At 53.9% G+C, this 24,107-nt stretch overlaps 1 protein-coding gene across 2 annotated transcripts in view; it reads left to right on the top strand.

The window, feature by feature from the left end:
- The window catches only part of DOCK1 (dedicator of cytokinesis 1), a 494,355-nt gene that overhangs the window by 377,124 nt on the left and 93,124 nt on the right, over nt 1-24,107 (top strand). For both annotated transcript variants that reach the window (XM_051833503.2, XM_008274844.4), the window contains exons 30-31: nt 18,063-18,141; nt 23,111-23,211. In XM_051833503.2, the coding sequence (XP_051689463.2) occupies nt 18,063-18,141; nt 23,111-23,211 (180 nt within the window). The remainder of the gene's footprint in view (nt 1-18,062; nt 18,142-23,110; nt 23,212-24,107) is intronic.

Genomic DNA, 24,107 nt, shown 5'->3' with positions numbered 1-24,107 from the left:
AGTGGACGTGGGTGTGCCAGGTCAGTGGCATTCAAATTGGAAATGGCGAGGAGAGTGCAGCCCACCAGACTGGCCAGGGTCGCCAAGGTGCTAGGCAGGACCTGCTCTCGGGGCCAGTGCACACAGGTGTGAGTGGAGTTCATGGAACACCAGCCACTCCGTCATCTGCAGCGGGAAAGGCCCCTGGCGGGAGGCGACGTGCTCTCCCTGCCAGAGTTGGAGGCTGCACTGAAGATGTCTCCGGGTCCTGGATGTCCCGTTGACTTGGCCCAGGGGATGATCTGTGATTGTTAAATAAAGCATTTGTATTATGCATAAGTTTAAAAACAAATTAGAGGGGCCTGTGCTGAGGCGCAGTAGGTTAGTCCTCCACCTGCAGCGCCGGTGTTCCATATGGGCGCCAGTTCTAGTCCCGGCTGCTCCTCTTCCAGTCCAGCTCTCTGCTCTGGCCTGGGAAAGCAGTGGAGGATGGCCCAAGTGTTTGGGCCCTGCATCCACGTGGGAGACCTGGAGAAGGCTCCTGGTTCCTTGCTTCAGATCGGCACAGCTCCAACCATTGCGACCAACTGGGGAGTGAACCAGCAGATGGAAGACCTGTCTCTCTGTCTCTCCCTCTCTCTGTCTGTAACTCTGCCTCTCAAATAAATAAATAAAATCTTATTTAAAAAAAAAATTGGAAATGGCAGAGGAGCTGCTGGGCTCTTCATGGCAGTGTTTGTCCTGCCTTCCTGCATCCAGGCTCTCTGAAGGGCAGGGTTCAGTGTGGCCCAGAGCACATGGGACCCTGCCCTCAGGGAGTGGCAAGTCTGCAGAAACCCTTGAGCTTACACAGAACACGTCATGGCCAGTGCAACCCCGGCCCCGTGGTAGGGGAGGGACCGGGGTCGATGGCAGCACGTGTGGAGGGGTGGGTGAATCCGGGAGCTGAGATGTGGGGAGGATTCGCTGTGTGTGCGGTCAGCAGGAGCCTTCGAGAGCAAGGCTATGGCCTGTGCAAGGGCCCAGCGCATGAGAAGTCTGAAAGAAGGTCGGTGCAGCTTAGCCCGGTATTCATCCGACGCATCCATCTGCCGCAGCCCACAGCCAGCTCTGAAAAGCGCTTTGCTCTGCCGTCCTCGGCCGGAAGGAAGCTCGTTATGCTTCGGCTTCGAGGTGGTGACATCATCTCGTGTTGTAAGCTGCTTTGCTTCTGTGGCATTTGAGCCAGGCCCTGATTTAAACACTGAGAGTAAATGCCCTGGGACCACCCAAGCCCCCAGTCTCCATGGAATCCGCCTTCTCCTTGGCTGGGGCTCAGATAAAAGTGCAACAAACAAATAGCGAGGTCTCGGGGTGTCAGTGACTTTTAAGGGTTATGTCAGTAAATAAATCAGTCACAGCCGGACCTGGGAGGCCTTGGGGATGCCTGTTTGGGGGGTTGGGGATGGCGTTGTCCGGGGACCAGAGACGGCAGCGTGGCCAGTTTGCTGTGCACGGCTTGCTCAGGCGCTGAGACGGGCACGGATGCGCCTGCTGCCTGCTCTGCTCTGCACGGAAAGCCTTCCTCAAGGACAGCGAAGGGGGAGAAAGAAATCTGAGAAATCACAAAAGATAAAACCAATAGCTATCGCCAAAGGCATGTGGTGCAAATACTGATCACATCAGTAAGAAGATTGTTTCCATCCTGATTTGCTTTTGCTTTAAATAGGACATTCAGTCATAGCCTCACTATAAAATTGATTTATTGTGTTGAAATAATTTCCGTAGCAGGGGAACTAATTTGATTGTGTAGCATAAAGAAAATGTATGTGGGACAATGGGGAAGAATAGAGCCAAAATGAATCCAATATATTTTAATCTCTGCAATACAGATTATATTTTCAATTAAGAAGCTTAACTTGCATGTGTTTGGCTGGCGGGAGCTTCCCAGAGCACTTCCCGCGTGTGTTTATGGGTATTAAGTCACTTAGCATTAAGGAGGTAGACGATCATTAGCCGGTGATCACCCAGTTGCCTCCGTTCACAGCAAAGGCGACGCACACCGTCGCATTCAGGTGGTAAAAACGGGAATATTATGGAAAATGGAGGTGTCAGACCGGTGAATGCGACTTACTGGCAGAACAAGGCAGTGCTGAATTCTGTTCCCTAGAAGCCACACGATGCCTGCTTCCAGAACTCCGGGGCCAGTGCGACCGACGGTGGCTGTCGGACCACGCCCGCCCCGGGGTGCAGGAGCAGAGCTGAGCCTGGCAGCCTGTCTGAGCAGCCTTGCGTGGTTGACGGTGTCCCACGCTGGCTCGGCCAGTGATGCACTATGGTCGTTGCTGCTGCACGTCTGCTTCCACTGTGACCTGGGGCTGCCCACAGGCTCACAGACTCGTAGATGGAGGGTGAGGGCAAAATGCTGCCCCCTGGCCAGTGAGCCACGTGTCCTGGGCCTCGTTTAGTCTTACATGAACCCATGCAGCGGAGCCACAAGCATCGTGCTTGCCGGGCAGCAGAACCTGTCTGTTGGACTTGTCGTCACAGAGAAGTGCCATCTAGTGCCCTCTGCACTTGTCAGTGCTGGCACTTCCTCCTTAGCTCCTTCCTCCTTAGCTCCTTCCTCCTTAGCTCCTCTCCCTTTATTCCTCCCAGTAGCATCTACCGAGCAGCAGATTCTGGAGCTCAGCTCGGCCGATCCTCCTCCTGCAACCCTCTCCCCTCCCCACTGCCGTGAGCAAAGACCGTGGCTAAGATAAGAGCATGAGAGAAATAAAAGGGTCATGTTTAAAAACAGAAGAACAGGAGTCTGGCAGGCCGAGCAGAGGCAGATGTGGAGCTGGGTTGCTAATCTATTTCAAGCTTTTCCAGAGGCTGGCGGGATGGCAGGGGCCGGCCGCATGGATAGCGCGGAGCAGCCAGAGAGCAGTTGCATAAGAACGCAGTGCCCAGGGCTCCCTCACGTGGCAGGGAGCGTGTCAGCTTTGATAGCATCAAGTCCGACTGCGTGGACCAGGGCACAGAACCTGGAATGAGGTCACAGCCGGGGGAGCGGCAGGTGCATCAGTGGGCAGGGGTAAGCCCCAAAACTGGCCCCGGGGAAGAGACATGGCCAGGATGGGAGCCACAGTGGTGACAAAGTGGCCAGTCCCGAGGCGAGAATCTGGTAGGGGCGTTTAGCACACTCATTTGTTCGGGAAATATTTATTGAGTACCAACTGTGAGATGGGTGTGCCCTGGGCCCAGCCCACAGGAGCCCAGGTCTGGGACTCTACCAGCCCTGACACGTCGCTCCACCTCCTCGGGAGCGCACCCTTCTGCTGTGTCATCTCTCGGATGTTCCTTAAAGCCAGCCTCAGTCCCTTCCAGGCACCCCCGCCTTGCCCTGTTCACAGCCAGATGCTGAGGTGTTTCACGCCAGCTACCCCGCCTCTCTCCATCGTGCTCCCACATCTGCCCTCCGTGTCGGTGTCGCGTGTCATCCCCTCGCCAGGCCTGGGCATGGTTAGTGAGATTCCCCCTCCCCTTTACTATTTATTTTTTATTTATTTGAAATTCAGAGTTAGAGAGAGAGAGATCTTCCGTCCACTGGTTCACTCCCCAAATGGTGTCAATGGCTGGGGCTGGGCAAGGCTGAAGGGAGGGGTCAGGAGCTTCTTCTGGGCCTCCCACGTGGGTTCAGGGACCCCACACTTGAGCCATCTGCTGCTTTCCCAGGTGCATTAGCAGGGAGCTGGATCGGAAGTGGAGCAGCCAGGACTCAAACCAGCATCTTATGGGATGCTGGCCCTGCTGGCAGTGGCTTTACCCACTACGTCACAGCACCGGCCTCCAAGTCCCCATTTTAAAGTGCTCCCGCCCCCCAACTTCAAGGACCCCATACCTCACACTTGCCCTGTCTCCCTCTCTGCTGTGTCAGGTCCCTTCCTCCCTCCATCTCTGCTTTCCTGCCCCCAATTTCTCTCTCATCTCCCTGGGAGATTCTACTTCCTCTTTGCTGACAAAACGCTGCAGGTCCCCGACACCGTCCTGGATGCCTTCCTTATCTCATTCTGCAGTTTCTCCGTGGAGGTCTCACTTCCATCTGCAAGCATCGATTATTTTATTACAAGACGCTCAGATCGAGTGCCAAATGCACACATCACTCCGACCTTACCCCTGGTTCCAGGCCTCACTGCCACTGTGGTCCCCAGAGGAGGCCCCTGCCTGCACCCCCACAGCTCTGCCTGGCTCCTGTGCCTCACCCCTCCCAGACGTTGGTCCTGCACCCCTCCCTGACCAGCCCAGTCCCTGGCTCACAGTGGACGCCTGGGCTTGGAATATCAGAAGGCACAGGCCGCGCCGCAGCTCACTAGGCTAATCCTCCGCCTGCGGCGCCGGCACCCCGGGTTCTAGTCCCGGTCGGGGCGCCGGGTTCTGTCCCAGTTGCCCCTCTTCCAGGCCAGCTCTCTACTGTGGCCTGGGAGTGCAGTGGAGGATGGTCCAAGTGCTTGGGCCCTGCACCCCATGGGAGACCAGGAGAAGCACCTGGCTCCTGGCTTCGCATCAGCGCGGTGCGCCGGCCGCAGCGACCATTGAGGGGTGAACCAACAGAAAAAGGAAGACCTTTCTCTCTGTCTCTCTCTCTCTCACTGTCCACTCTGCCTGTCAAAAAAAAAAATCAGAGGACACGGAGATTGGCACACGTGTCATTTCCTTGACCAGGTGTTGGCAATCTACAGCCCTGAGCCGAATGTTCTGTGTGTGTGCACGCGCATACATGTGCATGTGTGTGCAGGTGTGTGTACATGTGTGTGCATTTGTGTTCATGCACGTGTGTGTGCATATGTGACCCACAAAGTCACTTTTCCATTCTTCAAGGCTTAGTGGAAAGAGTCAGAATAAGGATGTCCCATGAATATCGTGCCAAATGGAGAGTTAGAGTCCGTCAGTAAGGTTCACTCATTCATTTGCTTGTCTGTGGTGGTTTCTGCACCACAGATGAGTGGTTGGGGCTGGAGCTCTGGTCCCGTACAGGAGAAGTGTGCTGGCCCACGCAGCAGACCTCTCAGTGTGGGGAATGCAGCGCTGGTGGTGGCCAGGAAACAGCATAGGCACAGATCTGGGGGCCAGAACGCGTGGATGCCTGTCCGTACCCACCAATAATCAATAGCTCTGATGTCAACCGGGAACCTCCTGTGTACGAAGCCTGGTGTGGAGGATGCAGATGGCTCTGCCGTGGGCGGTGACTGCACCCTTGCGGGAAGCTCCTCAGGCTGCTGTCCCCAGGGGAGGTGCACCGCCGAGGTGATGAGGCCCACACAGGTGTGTGGCTGCCCCAAGATGTCCACGTCCTCACCCCAACGCTGCGAATGCATCAGGCTCCACGGCCAGAGCCCTTTAGGTCACAGGTGGAATGTGGGAAACTTCTAGAAGCTGGAAAAGTCCAGAAATGGACTCTCCCCCAGAGCCTCTCAAAGGAGCCCAGGTCTCCTGATCTGTCCACCCAAGCAGCCCACTTCCGAGCTCCGAATCCCGACACCGTCAGGCGGTTCGGTTGTGCTGGTCTGGGCGGGGCCGAGTTTGTTCCAGCAACTCAGCAGTGTGGCGCACTCGGGAAGACCACCGGTCCTTTGTGAATTTCCTCAGAAAATAAACGCCGGATTCCTGAGCTGATTCCACGTCGGCTCGTCTTCCCGGGGCTGTCCCCCGCCTTGCCTCTCCCTTGCAGGCCACACAGGGATGCGGGATTCCCACGGAGTCTGCCTGTGGCTCGAATACGTGGGCACAAGCAGGAATACTGGACCCCCGCTAGAATCCGTTGACATTTATGGATTTGCTCCTACAGGGTAATTTCATCACTGATCTCATGGTAAAGACGTTAAATGCCCCACAGTCGTCATGGCTTGTCACCACGTAACGCAAGCGCCAGTGGCAGGGAGAAGACTCAGCTGCAGACCGGGGCGGGCATTTCTTCCCACTTCCACCCTCGGCTCCTCCAGAGCCCCCTGGCCCCCTGGACGCCCCGTCCCCTCTCACACTGCTGTCTGCTCATGGGGCAGCCGGAGGCTCGGAGAGCACCATCGGCTTCGACTCCTGCCTGTCCCTGCCCTGGGTGCTTCAGATGCCGTCCTGTCCCTCGGGTTAGAGCCCCAAGGCTCCTGAAGAATAGCCTAGCTGAACACTAGTTCACGGTCACCTCCTGTAGATGGAGTCCACACTCTGAACCTGGTCCTTCCCTCTCCACGCCCATCCTCTTCCCTGTCTTGGATGCAGTTCGGGGTCTCCACAAGTGCTTTCCCAGAAGCTCTAGGAGTTCTGTGGCTCCTGCTCCCCCGAACCTGCCCCGAGTGTCCACACCTCCTGGGGAGCAGCAGCAGTGGCCAGTGCAGGCCGTGGGGCAGCTGCCTGGGGCGGCTGCTGGGAGAGCACAGTTCCCGGGGCAGCCAACATCTGGGGCCACTCAGAATGCTGGGGCCACAGCCCCTCGATGGCGACTTGTAAATGCACAGGAATCTCTCTCAGTTCTGGAGGCTGGAAGTCAGGTTCGAGGTGCAGCAGACTCAGTGCCTTCTCCCTGAGCCCTTGCCTGTGCATTGCACCTGCTCCACACCCTCAGGACCTACTCGGCCCCCAAAAGCTGCACCTCCTAACACCATCACCTTGGGAATGGAGATTTCTCGAATGAATTGGGAACATTGTACCCTGCAGAACCACTCTGCCAAGCGCGTTGGAAGAGGCGGCAAAGGTTCTCCCCGTGTGCTCTTTGCCCGTGCCCTCCGTCTAGCGGCTCAGGCATCCCCCCTCTCCACGTGGGGCCCTCCTTCCCACGAGACTCGAGTGCTGGCAGATCCCTTCCGCCAGCCGCAGCATGGCAAAGCAGGCCATTACTTGTGGTTTCCCGATGTAGCTTCTCAGGGCACTCGTGTGGCAACCCCAGGCAGCTTGGCTGACTTCTGGGCGGGGCTGCCCGGGTCAGGGCTTCAGCCTCTCCCTGCGCCGGGTCACGTGACTCAGGAGCCACGGGTGCTGCTCCGACATGGCTTCTCCCTTCTGTTCTGCCCTCCTCGCCGAGCACCCTGAGCAAGTGGGGAACCTCGGTGAGCCTTCCCCTCCCACCTGTAAATTGAGACGAGAAACCACGTCTGTGCACCCAGCCCGCTGGGTTTGTGGAAGAGCTGCTGGCCAGTGCTGGCGTGAGAAGAACGAGGGCCTCTCTTCCCCGCGGCCACTCAGCGTTTGAGCTGTTGGCCAGCGGTCTCCCTCGCCGCCGGCTGGTGCCCAGGCCGCCTGTGGCCCAGTCCCTGTGCGTCTCCGTCTGGCTCCGTGTCTCCAGGGCGATGTGGGGCTCCAGGTCACGCCTCTGTAACAGGGAGGCCCCGGGTTGGGTCTGCCCAGAGGCGGTCATTATTCAGACACTGTTCAGTTGTTTGTCATTAGAGGAGGGTGTGAGTTAGTTCTTCTCTCACCACTTTATTACTTTTAGAAAGTTCCAGGTCGAAGTCTGCCACCCACAGAGGCATTTGTGCAAATACTTTTTCATGGTCGGCGCACGCCGGCTGTTGCTACTTCGTGAAGCACCTTCGCTGCCAGGACGGGTGCTCTGCCTGTGCCCTGATGAGTGATTCACTGGAGAAAGACGAGAAAGTATTCTAGATTTAACTTTGCAGCCGTCGTCCGGCAACCACAGCCGCGTGTCCACACAGCAGTCCACACACGTGTGGCTTGTCACCTTCTCATCTCTTCCTCTTACATCCATGTCCCCTGTTCACACACACGCAAGCGGGGGGAGTCCCTAAACTTTCGGTTTGTCCTCAAACGTTGCGTAGCATTGATCTCAATAAGGAGAGCTCATTCTCTTAATCCCCCTGCTCAGTAAGAACAAGTGTGCAGAGGAAAATAACTTAGAACAATTACTGTTCTAGTACTTCTGGCTTTGATCAAAATAAGCAGGGCCAAAGCACTTGCCTAAGCTGCTTTTCTCGAATGTGCTTTCTGGTTAAAGGTTGGCAACCTACAGACCCTGAACAGCAAAGCTCTTAAACCAGCACCTGTGGTGACACACTGGGCGCAGTCCACAGGCCTCCCAACACATTTTGCTTTCTGTGTGCTAGGAGCTGCTGGAACGACTGGACAGGCTTGGACAATTTCACTGTGACCACGCAGGCTGTGGCCTGTGTGCCAGTAAAACTTTATTTACAGAAAATGCAGAGGGCTGGATTTGGCTCATGGATTTGGAATTTGTTCAACTCTTTTTTTTTTTTTAAGATTTTATTTATTTATTTGAGAGGTAAAGTTACAGACAGAGGGAGAGACAGAGAGAAAGGTCTTCCATCCACTTGTTCACTCCCCAGTTGGCTGCAACGGCCGGAGCTGGGCCGATCTGAAGTCTGGATCCAGGAGCCTCCTCTGGGTCTCCCACATGGGTGCAGGGCCCCAAGGACTTGGGCCATCTTCCACAGCTTTCCCAGGCCGTAGCAGAGAGCTAGATTGGAAGTGGAACAGCTGAGACTAGAACTGGCGCCCATGTGGGATGCCGGCACCACAGGTGGAGGATTACCCTACTGTGCCACAGCAAAGGGCCCCTGTTCATCTCTAAGATATTACCAAGCCCTGGCTCTGACACTGTCCTGTTTTGTTTCTCATCCTGGGCTTAACACATGAGCATAGAAAATTCTAGTTCTGTTACTTCCTGTGCAGGATCTTGTGCTCCCAGTGAAGGGGAAGCCGTTTCTCTAGTGGGGTTCTGAGGTGTGTCCTCATGGAGGACAGTTTAGGCCCCCTTTCCTGGCGTGCAGGAATCATTGTTCAGCTCACGAGCTCTCACAGTCGAGGTTGCCTCACTGCATCCAGTGAACCAATGAACGTGGCCTCGGACAGCATTGCCAGCTTGACGGAGCTCTGTCTGTTCATAGAGACGTCTCTCGGGCCGGCTGCAGGAACGCCGGGTCCCAAACAAGCTTCTGGTTCTTTGCAGCCCCTGCTGGGCTGCTGCTTATCTTCCCGCCGCACGCTCACTAAGTGGAGACTTCAGCCTTGGCACAGAGCTCAGACCAGCGCTGGGGCCAACAATAGGGAGACCCTGTGACAACCCCCTCTCCCTGGGGCTGGGTGGGCTGCGTGGAAAAGCAAGAGGGGCCCAGGAAACCAGTTTGTCATGGAAGTTTGTGCTCTGAGCGTTCAGCATGGAAAGGAGCAAGCTGTTGTGGTTGGCAGAATGCTAATCCCGGCCCCCAGGGCCCCGGCACTGGCACGTGGCTGGATCCAAGTGTTTCCTACACTGACCTTAAAGGAGAGAGATCTTCTGGGACTGCCTACTCCCAGGAGCCCCTTCAAAGGGGAGGAGTTTCTCTGGCTGGAAGCAAAGGAAGGGAGTGAGTGACTAGGAAACCTGAAGACTCCACAAGGCACTGCTGGCCTGAAGGTGGAGGATGAGCCCAAGAGAGAATGCGGGCACCCCCCCAAGTGCAGAGAGCGGACAGGCCCCATGGAGGGGCCAGCAAGGAAACCAGGACCTCAGACCTACATCCCCAAGCACTGGATTCTGCCAGCACCCTGATGTGCTTGGAAGATTAGAGTCTTCTGAGACCCCGCCGAGCCTGCCTGGACTTCTGACCCGTGGAGCTGTGAGATAATGGGTGATTTTTTAAGCCCCTGAGTTTGTGGTAATTTGTTGAGCACCAACAGAAAAGCTACCAAGATGGAGCTCTCCCCAGAGCAGCAGGGGCGAGCTGACGCCCTGGGCCGGTTTCCCCGAATGTGAGCAGACTTCTCCAGGCCACCGTTCCCTCCCGTGGAAGTTGGCCCCACTCTGAAAATCTTTGCAACTTTCTTATCTGCTTTGCATGGTCAGAGATGATTGGAAAAGGCCCATACACTTGACATTTGAATGACAATAACCCCGAGCCACCAGAAAAATCAAAGAGCTGTCAGCTGCCAGCCCACCACTTGCTTTCTTCCCACGACCTTGACAGCGGTGGATCTTTGGTGGACGTCATGATCTCCGGAACTTCTCCACGCTGAGATCTTCAGAGACCTCTTTGTTAACAGCTGCAAACAGGACCACAGAGCCTTCACCATTTGTGTCTTTTTCGCCCTCCCGGCAGTGGCTCCTCCTGGCTCCTCCGAGCTGGAGCTCACAGCTGTTAATGAACTTGATCAGACTGCTCAGCCTGCGTGGGGCAGATCCTGTTCCAGGCACTTGAAGGGACCACTGTCATGTGCTTCCCACTTCTCCGCCTCTTCGTGTGTCTCCCCCAGTTCCTCCTCAAGGGATGCACCCCGTAGAGAGAGAGTCCCCAGGCTTGCTGGGAATGAAACTAAGTGACCCATGAGCAGCCATGCCCGACACAAGACACAATGGAGAAACGTGGAAAATGCCACCCACTGCCAGAGAGCTGCCCTCAGCTCTCTCAGGCCCCTGGGTGCCTGGACGGGCATAGCACCTGTCTCAGGTGTTACCTGTTGGCAGGTGAGCCTCCAGCAAGACACACTAATTCGCTGAATGACTCGGGTGCCCGTGAACAAGTAGGTTAAGTTCTCCGCACCGCTGGCATTCCCTGAGCGGGAAGTCGCTTGATGGAAGCCTTCTCCCTCATTCTCCAGGTTCCTTTTCCGAATGTCTGCCTGGAACCGTGTCGTTTGCTCGAGGTTCTGGGCTCCGTAAGTTATCTCACTCTAGATGCTGTGGGAATTCAGCCGCAGCACCAATGGGCCCTCGGTGAACTCCTGGCAGTGCGACTGGCCTCTGCAGCCTGTGACATTAAGCGAGAAGCAGCGAACGCAGAGCAGCGGGGCTCTGGGTGTGGTTGTTGTCGTTACGAGGGAGCATCCCTAACCCAGATACGCGGCAGAATCCGACCCCTGAGTCGCCCGCTGACTCCACAAGTGGGGAACTGCACATCGTGGAACTGTTTCATGCACAATAGGATGAAAAGCATTGCATGACATTGCCTTCAGGCTGTGTGTGTAAGGTGCATAGGAAGCACAAATGAATTTTGTGTTTGGACTTGGGTCCCATCCCCAAGACACCTCATTTTATATATGCAGATTTTCCAGAATCCGAAACACTTCTCTGAGCATTTCAGAAAAGAGGGGTTCTACCTGTATGAGGCTGTTTATCTCTTTGTTTATGTATATTTCTTTTTTAAAAGTGTTTTTCATGTATTTCAAAGACAGAATGACAACAGAAAAAGAGATACAGAGAGGCAGAGCTTCCATCAGCTGGTTCACTCCTCAAATGGCTGCAGTTGGCTGTGCTGGGCCAAGCCACAACCAGCAGCCCGGAGCTCTGTCCAGGCCTCCCACGCTTGCCCAGGTGCATTAGCAGGGAGCTGGATCAGAAGTGGAGCAGCCAGGACCCAAGTCGGTGCTGTGTTGTGGGATGCCACTTTCAAGTGGTGGCTCAACCCACTGCGCCACAGCCCTGGCCACTGCGCGTATTTCTTACTGCCCCACGTCCTGGGGGAGCAGGTCTGAGCAGCCTGGGTCTTTGGGCAGTCAAGGTCAGAGATTCTCGGTCATGAGGTTTTGTTTGTTTTTTCATCGTGGAACTGAGTCACACCGATCCTAGGGACACAGAAAAATCATGACTCCCGTTGCTGCAGTTTCCAGGAAATGTCCCGTTTCCTTTCTTTGTTATGGTTTTCTCCTTTATTGTGGTAGAACAGAGACCCTGTACACCTTGCCGCTTTCCCCGTTTGTAGGTTTGCATTCAGTGGCATTCATTGCTCCCATGGTGCTGGACCACCCTCGTCCGTGTTTCCAAACTCTTTGGCTGCACACACGGGAGTCGCTAGCTCCGTGCTCCATCCCGCCCCCATCCCCACGTGACGGGAACTTGGAAAATACCCCAGGGGCAGACGGTGGCACACAGGTTTACACCCCTGCAAGCAAATCTGTGCCTGTGCCCAGTGATGGGCGTGGCCGCCCCCCCCTGCCTCACCTCACCCCTCCTTCCCCTCTCATCGCCGCCCCTTCTATCACTTCACCTGGGTCCCTCTTCTCTCCAGAATTCCCAAGTTCCGGGGAGGTTCTAAGCCAAATTCCCGTCCACTGTGCCTTGATTCATGTTCTTCAGGGACAGACTCTGTCACTTTTAATTTGTTTCCTTCTTTCTGCTCATTTTGGGCAACACATTTTGTTAGAGGGTGCATACCACCCCCCCCCCCCCGCCCCTGGCGTCCTGTTCTGATGCCACATGGACCCGTACGTCTAGTTACGTAACTCAGGTCAGAGCACAGCTCCACGGTTTGAGAAATGGGCTTCCTACCGCACAGACGTTCGGTGTCTCCGCACTTTCCCCTCGGTAGCGAGGAGCGCCCCCAACCTGAGGTTTTGGCGGCGAACGCTGGCTCCCGTCGTAATGAGGTCAGTTGAGTGCCAGTGATTGTGCTGGGAGCTGGTAACAGTTAACTGGTTTCTGGTGACTTCCCCGAAGTCCCCCTCTCCCTGATTAACTCCTAATTACCGACGACTGTTCCCTCCATTGCTGTCTGTAGCGTCCCGTGGGCAAGCTTCAGGATGGTCTCCCTTGGGAGCCCACGCTGCGTGTGCAGCCGCTTTCCGTGCGAGGACAGAGTGGGGACCGGGCCCAGCAGCAGGGCCGGGCCGGGGGGGGGGCACCCCAGGAACTTCACGCTGTTAAGAGGCTTGGAAGTTGGCAGGTGTCTCCTGCAGGCAGAGCTCACTGGCCTGTCCCCCAGACTTGCGGGAGCATAGAATTCTTTGACCCAACGCGACTTTGCGTTCTGTGAAGCGTCGTGTGTTTGATGGCTTTGCGTCATGCGGTGAGACCTCTTTCTTCCCGTTAATCTCAAAGCCAAAAACAAAGTGTTGACTCGCCGGGAGCGTGGAGGCGCCACGATTTTGCAGATTTGCTGTCGGCGGAGAGTAGGAGAATCCCATAAACCTGAGCAGACTTCCTTGCTCATTCTAACATTTCTTTTTTGGAAAGTTGTCGTGAAGTGACCGGTAATGAGTGCCTGTGTCCAGGGGGGGGCCCCGTGCAGTGACGGTCTTCATGTACATTGTGGAAGGATCCACTCAAGCAAACTCCCATATTCGCTGCCTCGTGCCCTGGTCAGTTCTTTGTGGTGTGGAGCAACTCTCTGAAGGTCACGTACATCAGTGTTCACGTGGACGTTGACAGGTGGGATCGGATGGAGTTTACCTGGACAAAAGTGTGTGTGTGTGTGCGTGTTGACAGTCAAGTTCGTGTGACACCGTCACAACTTAGCAGCACTTTGTTTCTAGTGGGAGCGCGAGCGTCCAGGGCAGAAGAGAAAGAAGTCAGGAGAGCTTCCGGGTTTGCTTGTTTAGCTGCATGGGCTTGGAGATTCCTCCTCGGGTCCACCTTTTAAAAGAGGCTGTTAAGAGGTGTGACCAGACTTAGGCCTCCGACCTCCTGGAGATGGGAATTGGGTGACCAGGAAAAAAGAAACTCACTTCTTCCTATCTGGCCACTAAAAAGAAAACTTGCAAGTATCCAGACTCTTTAGAATCTTCTTACGGTGACATAATTTGCAGGTGATTCTCTCTGCATTATTTTTTTGGTTTAGTTTTCTCTTCTAAAATTGTAGATTATAAACACATCCTTCCCTAGATTAAACTTGGTAGAAAAAACTCTATTAAATAAGGACATAACTTGTTTTCTGAATCATTTTGGCCATTTGGAACGGCACCCGTGAACGTATTGAATCCCCATACCGTTAGCTTTGGTTTCTAGGAAATGACTCCCTCCTCCTAGACCAGAAGCTCGGCCCTGCCCCTTGCTGCGCCCCTGACTCCCCTGGGGGAGTAGAAGCCCTGAGCCCCTCCCTCACACCTTGCCTCTTTGCCTGCTGCCTGCACGCATTCTCCTCTCGTTCTTCACACTCTGTGTGGCCTCTGCGCCCTGCGCCCTGCTGCTTACCCACCAAGGTGTGGCACCGTGGGTTTCCCCTCTCCACTGGTGCAAGCTCAGCATGTGTGTAATTTGTTTGTTTCGAGTGTCGGGAGGGCCTAGATACATGAACTTGGCTTCCAGAGACCTGTTAGTCATCAGCCAATGGCTCCTTTTTTTTTTTTTTTTTTTTTTTCCAGGCAGAGTGGACAGTGAGAGAGAGAGACAGAGAGAAAGGTCTTCCTTTTGCCGTTGGTTCACCCTCCAATGGCCGCCGCGGCCGGCGCACCGCGCTGATCCAAAGCAGGAGCCAGGTGCTTCTCCTGGTCTCCCATGGGGTGCAGGGCCCAAGCACTTGGGCCATCCTCCACTGCACTCCCTGGCCACAGCAGAGAGCTGGCCTGGAAGAGGGGCAACCGGGACAGAATCTGTTGCCCCAACCGGCACTAGAACCCCGTGTGCCGGCGCCGCAGGTGGAGGATTAGCCTAGTGAGCCGCGGCGCTGGCTAGCCAATGGCTCCTTAGATTTCAGGACATATACCCTGGTGGACGGGGCCTTTCAGTTGCATTGGAGGGTCCCGATGTGTAAATGCAAGTCAAGGCTTCTGCCCCCGGGGAAGTGGCTCCAGAGGTCAGGAGGAGAATGAATGAATGAGCTAAGGTGGGAAAGCAAAGGAACAGTGCCCAGCCTCACTCACCATCTGCCTAGTGCACAACTGGGACAACCCCACCAAAGAGAAGCTGGGCTGAAGTCAAGTACTCCCAGGGACATCAGAAGGCTGCCGGACATTCCAGCCTTCCCAGGGCCTCTAACTTGAGTCAGAGCCCGACTTCCTGGGGCTCATCCTCTGGCCACCCACGCACCCATCCACTGTTCACTCATCCTGCACAGTTGCTGGCTGAGTTTTCCCATGGCCCAGTTGCTGCATGGGCAAGCAAGGGTGGGGGAATCTCCCGACCCTGAGTCTGACTCCAGCGCTGTCCAACACAGGTGGTGATCAGGGATACAAGCCCATCCCACCTCCCCTCCCCTCAAATTGCCGGTCCCAGAAGAAGAACCACGGCCCCAAGTGGTGTGGAGCCAGCCGGAGCCCGCAGTTGGGTCTAGTAGGGTATTCCTCCCCCACCCCCAACACTTAGTCCAGCTCTGCTCCTTTTCATAGTCCTCTCTGATGCAAAACAGGTTGTATGCAGAAGCTTCTAATATGATTTTCTTGTGGATTTTCCCTAGTTTGGCATTTATTAGAAACAACTTGGGAGTTTCAGTGGGTGATAGGTCATCTTACCTAGGAGCTGGTCTCTCCTCTGTCTCTTGCCTGGTTGGATGACTGATTTATCTTTGAGTGGACTCAGGGGTGTTACCCAGTCTTTCATCCCACCTAGCGTGCAGGTGGGTGGAGTACGTGCGTGCCCTGGCTGGAAGGGATGCGGCCCTTGATGCACTGAGCCTGAGCCCCGTCTCCTCTTTGTTTACTGCATTGATTATGGTTTTTATTTGATCTTTTCTTTAGTTGTTCTCATACAACCCACATTCCATGTTATTTGTTTTTTTGTTCTGGCTTTTTAAAAATTTTATAGGGATCTAAATTATAGAGTCTACCTCTCAGCACTGCTCTGTCTCAGTTGTCAGTTCATTAAAAAGTTTTTGTTTCGCCTTCATATTATTTCAGCATGACATGTTTCAAAAAAAGACATTTTGAGAAATCTCTTTATTTAACTCCCTGAAATCATTCCAGAGCTTAATTAGAAGAAGCATATTGCTACTGTTTGGGTACTATCTGGAGGCAAAATAATTACCCTGTAATAATAATGCATGTTCTAGTAACTTGTCATTGTTGGCACAGAGCACTGGAGACAGTGTCTTCTCAAAGCTCGGATGCGCCCGTGGTTGCCCTGGGGAGCAGCCGAGGCCTAACGCTGAGGAAAGCATGAAGGAGACACAATGGCCCCAGATCAGTTCCTGTGCCTCGTTTGCACCCCCTCAATAAGGACAGGGCGTTGGTGTCCACAGATGCTGGGGGTGCCCTGTGACTCCTGAGGTTAACGCCCTGTGTACCCCAGAGGGGATATGAACCCCCCTGTCAAGCGTCAGGTGGGCAGGGCAGGCCCCCTGCCCCTTAGCCTCACACCGTGGGCTTCTGAGGCTTGGGCCTGGTGCAGCAGACCCTGGCCCGGGATGGGAGGGCTGAGTGGACAGTAGCCAGGCGTCCGAGATGCACACACCATGTCCTGAATTTGTAATTTTTGCCCTGGATCCTGCACTGATTCCTCAGGATTCCCTAAATGTTCTGTTTTCATCATTTTCTTCCCATCAGTTATAAAACTGAGCAATGAATGCCTGTACTTGTGAAACCTGGCGACCCTAGGACTGGGGGTGCTGCTGCCGGGCTGTGGTTCCTGCTGATGGACGAGGCAGCCATCTCCACGTCCTTCCATCAATCTCTGGTCGTGATTGGGCATGGGGTGTAGTGAGTTTTATTTCAGGCTCTTGCCTTGCAGTAGACAAGCATTCTGAGTACAGACGTCTAAGATGCACAGAGTGATAAGCTTCATTCAAAAGGTGGCAGAGTGACCACACACACAAACCTGAACATGGTTGTCCTGCACAGAGAATTACCCGTCATGGGTGGGCGGTGGGACAGAAGATCGCTGGAGAGGAGGTGGGGTGGGGAAAGGGAGGGGGGTCACGTACGCAGTGCCTGCAGCCTTGGTCCACGGAGGAGAGAGTGGGCTCCCCTAGTTGTTGGGTTTGTTTGTGAGTCGGGGTGGTGTCTCTCCACGCGTGAAGCCACCTGGCACGTCCACAAGTTCCAGGTGGAGCTCAAGAGGCACCTTTTCTGGCGTCTCTCCTTTAGGTCCCTGATGAAGCAGGTGCATCGGGAAAGGGGGCGTTTGGAAGGACAAGCAAGAGGATGGAATTGCTTGGGGGCTTATGCCCTCCAGCTCAGGACCTAACTGACTTGCTGCCTGCTTATCCCTCGCGCATCAGCGTCCCCAGGGAAGAGCTCCTCCAGCTGTGTCTGCTATTTTCTTCAGTGGCTAGGGCAGCAGCGCCAGCCACCCCAGGCCGCGTGGGGCCCCTGGGTGGGTCCTAGGTCTAGGTCCTGCTGGTGGTATCGCTGGCGCTGGCGGTGTCATGCCTGAAGGCCCTTCCTTGGGGCTGTCCTCAGGATGCAGTGACTGGTGGGGGCTGGGGAGAGCAGCAGGTGCCTGTAACACCCTCCCTGAGGCCCGGGTGGAGATTCCCTTGCTCGCCACTCCAGGCTCCCTGGCCTGTGGCGGCTCTGGGGCGGCCAGGGCTCCGGGCTTCTCCTGGCTGTTTGGCTGGGGCGGTAGTGATGACAGGGAGCAGCGGCTGCCAGTGAGTAACCCAGATTTCCCTACCGCTGCCTACAGTCTAAATAGAGGAAGTGTAATTAAGTTTATTATCTGTGACCTAACGCTAATGCCTCTTGCATCCTTGCCTGTGTGCACAGGGGGAAGGGCCATTTAAAAAAGGAGGCGCTGGACCCGGCTTTCTTTCTGTACACACTTTCGGGGGCAGTGAAACGAATCCACTGAATGAACAGGCTTGTGAAGGGCAGTACGCCCGGCTCTTAGTGGCAGCTGAGGTTGCTCATCTCAGCGTAGAATAGTAAGAGCCACGGCGTGGAAGAGTGTGCTGAGAACTGCACAGTCACAGCACGTCTCAGGGTTAAAATTCCTGCTAAGTTTCTGGTCCCATCACTTTTGCATCTACTAAAACTTTTTAATTCTCTTTGCAAACAGGGATCAAAATTAGCAGGCGCTGGCTGGGCCAGATGAGACTGGAGTTCGCTGCACTTCCTAGCATCCACTATTCCAAGCCTGATAGCTCGTTAGAGCACTTTTAAATGCAGGACTTAGAAAGCTGCCGAAGCAAAGATCATTTTAATAATAGACCATTAAGACATCACAACTTGAGAGAAGGATTTCATTTGCAGATTTTCTATTTTTTTAATTAGATTTTTTTAGTGATACTTTTCAAATGTTACTTTCCGAAGCTGCTATTTTGGTCTATTTCTCTCATTCCGCGTCTGCTGATTTTCTTGATTAATTCAGAGAACATCTGCATATAATTCTGTGCGCTTTTCCTTGGCAGAACCTCAGAACTTGAACTCACATTCCAGACGGTCTGGGAGGGTATCTAATTGAAATGCCAACCTGGTACAGGTGCCAGAGCTGAAGTGTGTAATTATGTAATTTTCTCTTGATCTTCTAGGGTCTTCCTGCGTGCAATTAATCAGTATGCAGATATGCTGAACAAAAAATTTCTGGATCAAGCCAACTTTGAGCTACAGGTAAGAGAAGAGGTAGACACGACCTTTGTGGATAAATCGTGTTAAAACAAATTGCCGGTCTATGTCGATCTCTCACATTCCTAATCCTCCGACTTAATTGGCCTCCCCTCTGCGGTGTGGAAGTGGAATTTACAATGTGCACTCCTGGAACCAGGAGCCAAAATTATGCCTTCAGGGCATTTGCTCAATTTAGCAAGGAAGGAGATGGAGTTGTTCAGAGAGAAACTGTTGAATCCGAGTGACAAGGAGGGAAGCCAGAGCAGGAAGGTGTGAACCTCGGTGGGTGTGGCTGCCAGGGTTGCCAGGAGGGGATCTGGGGACAAGCAGGTTGGCACCAGGGGGCTCAGCTTCCTTCCCAGGGGATATTCTCTCCCAGCCTCGGGCTACCCACAGGCCAAAGACCCGACCTCGTGACCCCGAGACGCCAGGGGTGTTGTTGCTGGCATGTGAGTTTCAGGAATGCCTCCTCAAAGCACGTGGTGTGTGTGTGTGTGCACGAGTGCACACGTAAGCGCACACCTGCACACACACGGGTCGTGAGGCCTGATTGCTTGTTGTGCACCTGTGAGATTTGTAGGCCTGGGGGCCCCCTACGCCCCTTGCACTCTGGCTGTGTTTCTACTGGTGATGGTTTATTTGTCATCACTGTTACTTTGATTATTTGATGAAGGTTTAGAGATACAAAGAAGCTCACCAAGGCAAATACGATGTCTGTTTCCAGGGCCAAATTGTTCCCTGAGAGGGAACCTGAAGAATTTATGTATACTTGGTGGGTGAGTCAGCCCAAAACTGTATCAGAGATAACAAAAATAAACAGCCATCTCTTCTCATTTGCATTACCTGCAAAAAGCCTGGAACCAACGTGACACTTAGTGCAGTAGATCACGTTAAGGCACCCATGCCCTTATTTCTTTTGTGGATTCATAAGTGTGAATTTCTGCTTTATTAGCATTATAGAATATAATGACATGACAATATATCAGGCACTATATATCTAGAAATATTGCTTTTCATAATTTTAAATTTGTGTCATTTATCTGCTTCCTGCATATTTTCAAATGTCATAAACACGATATGCATGCAGTGTACATCAGTTTATAGAGCAAAATGTGAAATACCCCTCCCACACTTGGCCTGTGCTGCGGCCCACCGGCCAGAGTAACGCTGAACCAATTGCTCTGAGCCCCTGCCAACACCTTCAGCGTTTGTGTAGGCCACTGCACCTTTGCCAGGGCTGTTAACATCGGGTGGTTCACACTGTGTGACGTACGTTTCTGGCATATTCCTCGGTACAAACACACCAACATTTACTCAGCCATCCCTGTACTGAGGGCCCGGGCAGTTCCTGGTTTCTCACTCTCACAGGCTGTGCTGGCCAGGACTGTCTGAGACACGTGCAACCTGGCGCCCCCATGGCTGCCTGAGCTGTCAGATAGCAGTGTGGCTTGAAATTCGGAGGCTGCTGGACAGCGATCAGTCGCCCTCTTGAAAGCCTTCGTGTTTTGCAAGGCCACCAGCCTTCTTCAAGAACAGCCGCTCTCTAGGATCGAATCCAGTATGTTTTCTCCAAACTTGGCGATGTTGCTTCTACTGGCTTTTTTCCGATGATGCGTTAGGCTGGGAATGTGGAGCAGCTTTGTGGATTTCTGCATGAACTCGTGGATCACTCCCTCTGCTCGCTTCTCTATGGGGCAATTTGTCTTTCTTTTTTGTAAGTTAGAAAACTTGACATGACCCAATAGAAATATTAGATTTTCTGCAGTCAAATTTGTCATTTCCTGTATGGTTCTCTGGTTTTATTTACTTATTTATTTATTTTTGGCAAATCCTTCCTTGCCTCTGTACTATAAATTTAACTGTTTTTTATATAATTAGGCTCGACTAATACCTTTATGGTGTTAAACCCATCTGGGGTTTCTATAGTTAGTGTTAGGGATAAGGATGTAACTTCACTTCTTCCCACATCATTTCAGGAATAGCTTGTATTTTTCACCAGTTATTTGAAAGGCCAGTGTTAACATAATTGCAAATGTGTGTGTATTCCAGTTCTGTGTCTGCCCAGAGTGGCTTAATTGCTACACCTTATGGCCAGCTGGTGGAGTCAGTACTCCCCATTAGTTTTCTGTTGCAAAATTATCCTGCCTACTTTTCTGCGTTTCCGCTTCTGTAGGAGGCTTGAAATCAGCCGAGTTTCTTCTTCACGCCATGCTGCTCGAACTTTAATTGGAAGTTCATTGAATTTATCAACCACGTTGGGGAGTTGCGTAGCATTTGAGGGGGCGTTTTGCAGGCTTTCCCCATCCATTCTGGAATGTTCCAGTCTTCTTTTCGTGCCCTTCTCTGGTTCTACGCATAGCAGCCTTGCCTGTGGCTTGCAGGTTGGATTCTTGTGTATTTTCCATCCTGGCTACAGCGAGGGAAGTGTCCTTTATCCGGGAACAGTGGTTATCGCTACTCTTTGTTGTTGTTTCGTAAATGCGGTTTCCCCAGCTTTCAAGCGCCCTGAGAGTAAAGTCTCTTTAAGTCCACCCCAGAGCTCTGCCCCGGGGCGGGTGGGAGGACGTGTGCGCTGGAGTCGTCGGCCACACCACACCTGCTCCTGGCTCAGCGTGGTCCTAGAAGTGAAAAGAACTAAGGAGTTAGTGAAGCCGACGCTGTAGCAGGGGCGCTGGCGTTTGTCACCATTGCTTGTCGCTCCCCCTCTTCGTGGAGGAGCAACACTGAACCCTGCCTAGGCTTCATATCCGAGTCACGGCACCATTATGTCGCTCCCCCTCTTCGTGGAGGAGCAACACAGGACCCTGCGCTGTTCTCTCGTCTGCTCGGCCCTCCCCGGGTTTGCTGCTGGTTCTTCCCAGGTTGGCTACTATCCCTTCCACCTCCGTGGAAGGGCAGTTCCCCCTGGCCACATTCCCCACTTCCGCAGGGGAGCGGCACACCGCCGGCCGGCTTTCTCGGGGGCTGCACGGGTTCCCTTAGATGTTCCCCATAGATGTTCCCTGGTGCATGCCGTCTCTCTCCTCCTTTATAGTCCTCCTCCGCCAATCCTAACTCGGCTGCCCACACGCCGAGTACGCTGCTCTCCTCCAATCAGGAGCAAGTCCTACAGTTTATTAGTTGAACTGGAGGCAGCTGTGCAGAAGCTGTTTACTTCTCTCCCAGCGCCATATTGTGGGAGAGCAGATGCATAGAATAAGTCTTAATTCGAGTAACTTAGTCTAGTCCGGATTGCTCCCCACAATTGCTGTGTTTGGAGGCAGCAGGTGTCCTGTCAAGTGTGGCGTGGCCTGTGCCACGCGGGTCCCCTTCCAGCCAGGCCCCTGAGCGGGTCTCCGAGTACAGCCGGCAGTGGCCAGTGACTCTGCCCAGTGCTAGGCCAGTGCGGCCGCAGGTGAGAGGACCTGGATTCAAAAACAAAAGGAAGGGAACAGCTTGTGTTTCTGGACCAGAGCCGCCTCTTTTATCAGAAAAGAGGCCCAAAGAGCAGTGCATTTGTGGGCAGTGAAGGAGTGAGCGGTCAGAACTGGCTCAGACCCTCACTCTGCCTCGCCTGCTACCTGCAGCACTGGGCGAGTCTCGGAATATTACCTGGGGAGTGGGCACAGCTGTGCCTCCTCGGTTAGCCTTTGGCCGTGCGTGAGCCACGCCTGAGCCACACGTGAGCTGGTGGACTACAACGGAAAGCGTCCAGTTCCCGAGAAGTGCGAGATAATTGGAAGCCCAACCAACTCTTCCTAAATCCTCTAAATTCTCCGAAACCTCTGCTTCCTTCGCAGGCAATTAGCAACAGTCAGTCCCGTGCGCACCTCACTTTCTCTAACTCCTAACGCTACCTCGTTTGCTGTAATCAGTGTTATCCCTGGTGTATACACGATCAGACCAGCACCCACTCATTTCTTCGCAGGGGCATTGTTTTTGAAGCCACGTATGCTCTGTAAGCCCTCAAAATACGAACTGTGGGATTATTTTTACAGCTGTTTTCCTTAAATGTCTCGTGTATATAACATTGGTGTAGTACATCATAAATTGTGAAGATGTTTATTTATGTGTGGGGTTCCACTGAAGTGACACCCTGACAGCAGGGACTCCATTTTGGAGCACTTGAGACTCCATTCTGGGAAGGTGCCCCCCCACACCGGGAGACTCTGGTCTGAAACGAGGATCTAAAACGGTCGGACAATAGCAGTTCACCACATCACACTCGGCAGAGCACAGAAACCCCCTACACTCAAGCTTGGAAGTAAATAGGCTGCACCGGGGTTAATGATAAAAATGTGATTTGTCTATGTCCTACATGTGATTAAAACCAACACCTGGATTAATGTCAAGATTATAATTGGAATTGCTAAGATTGTAACTGGTATTGTCAAGCTTATAATTGATACTAGTTTCGCATAGGTTTTAGGTCAGCTTGACCCTGGTAACCATGTATTCCCCCCTGTTCCTAGCAACCATGAATTCCCCTCCCGATATTGTGGTTTTTGCCTTTATAAACCCTGTTGCTTTGGGCTCCAGGGTCGAGAGTTCTTTGGGGCATGAGCCCACTCTCCACCGCCGGCAATAAGGGACCATCCGATTGTATCAGCGTGTGGAGCGCCTTTGTTTGCACTCGCTCAGGTGCAACACCGTGGCAGGACACTAGCAATAGCTAATCAGGATCAGGTGCTCCTGGCAGGGTTTGAACAATGGTCAGGACTCTGCACTTACTTCTTGCTGGTTCCTCCCAGCGGCCCTGCAAGGCAGAAACCAAGTGGAAACTGAGGCGCAGAGCCAGGTCAGATCAGCTGTCCCAGCGACTTGCAGAGTGTGCACACGCTCAGTCCTGGACTCCCGGTGGCGGGCAAGCACCTTTGTGGTTTGAGAAACACTCCTGGCGTGCGGGCTAAGCCACTGGCCCACCTCCCAGCGCGTCTTTGACCCCCGCCTTAAGCCATTCAGCCTCTTAGCGTCTCTTCTTTCTGCTTTTCAGCTGTGGAACAACTACTTCCACCTGGCTGTTGCTTTCCTTACGCAAGAATCCTTGCAGCTGGAGAACTTTTCAAGTGCCAAGAGAGCCAAGATCCTTAACAAGTAAGTCTTCGTCCCGCTCAGCAGCCCCGCCAGGAGCCCCTGACGCTCTTAGCATAATGTTCCGGTAGAGGCTAAGCCAGCTTGGCACAAATTGCCATGTAGTCACGGTGTACTGAAATCAGGATCAGGAACTGCCTTTTCTAACCCCGGAATCAAGGTGTGAAATCACGGGGTTCTTCGTGGGAGGTTCAACGTTAGTGCAGTCCCAGACTATCAGCCCAACACAGAACTCACACTTTCAGAGGTAATTTCCTCCTGCCGGGCACTGTCCTCATGTCACTGCACGTGGGTGCCTGTATCGCTCAATCCTTCAGTCCTGCTTCTGAGAAGGGAGTTTCTGGCAAGAGCTGGCAGTGCTGTTGGGCTTGTCGAACAGCTCGCCGTGGAGTTAGCGCTGTTGCTGAACTGTCTGTGGCCTCCCCCTGCGCGGCAGCCAACACCTGTCTTCTTCCCAGCCGTTCTGAGCGGACGGAACCAGCCCGGCCTCGGTGCGAGCAAACCTCCAGGAGCTCCCCAAGGCCAAGGCCGTGCCTGGCTCCCTGAGCTCTGCAGCCCCGGGGCCTCCTGCTCCTGAGGGTTTGCTCCTGAGGTATGGGCACCCGAGGCTCTGGGTCCTCTCCTGCCTCAGTTTCCCTGATTTCTCCCTGCGCCCTTGGGAAGAGTTCCAGCCCTGCTCCCAGGCTGCCGAGTCTTCCTTCTTCTGCAGTCTCCCGATCGTTCCAAGGCTGGCACCCCACCCCACCCCCGCCTCCACCCCCACCGGGCCCCGAGGTCGGCGATTCCTGAGGACTCCTCAGACGATGGCAGCTGCCCAGCCTTCCTCGTACTCCGTCAGAGCGCAGCCTCCGTGCAGGGCAGAGCACGGCATCTCTGGGGAGCAAGAATTATCTCGGCAG

The sequence above is a fragment of the Oryctolagus cuniculus genome, chromosome 15 (genome assembly GCF_964237555.1).
Source record: "Oryctolagus cuniculus chromosome 15, mOryCun1.1, whole genome shotgun sequence".
NCBI classification, from domain to species: Eukaryota; Metazoa; Chordata; class Mammalia; order Lagomorpha; family Leporidae; genus Oryctolagus; species Oryctolagus cuniculus.
Note: the sequence above shows the minus strand (reverse complement) of the source record. Positions and strands in the feature narration are given on the sequence as shown.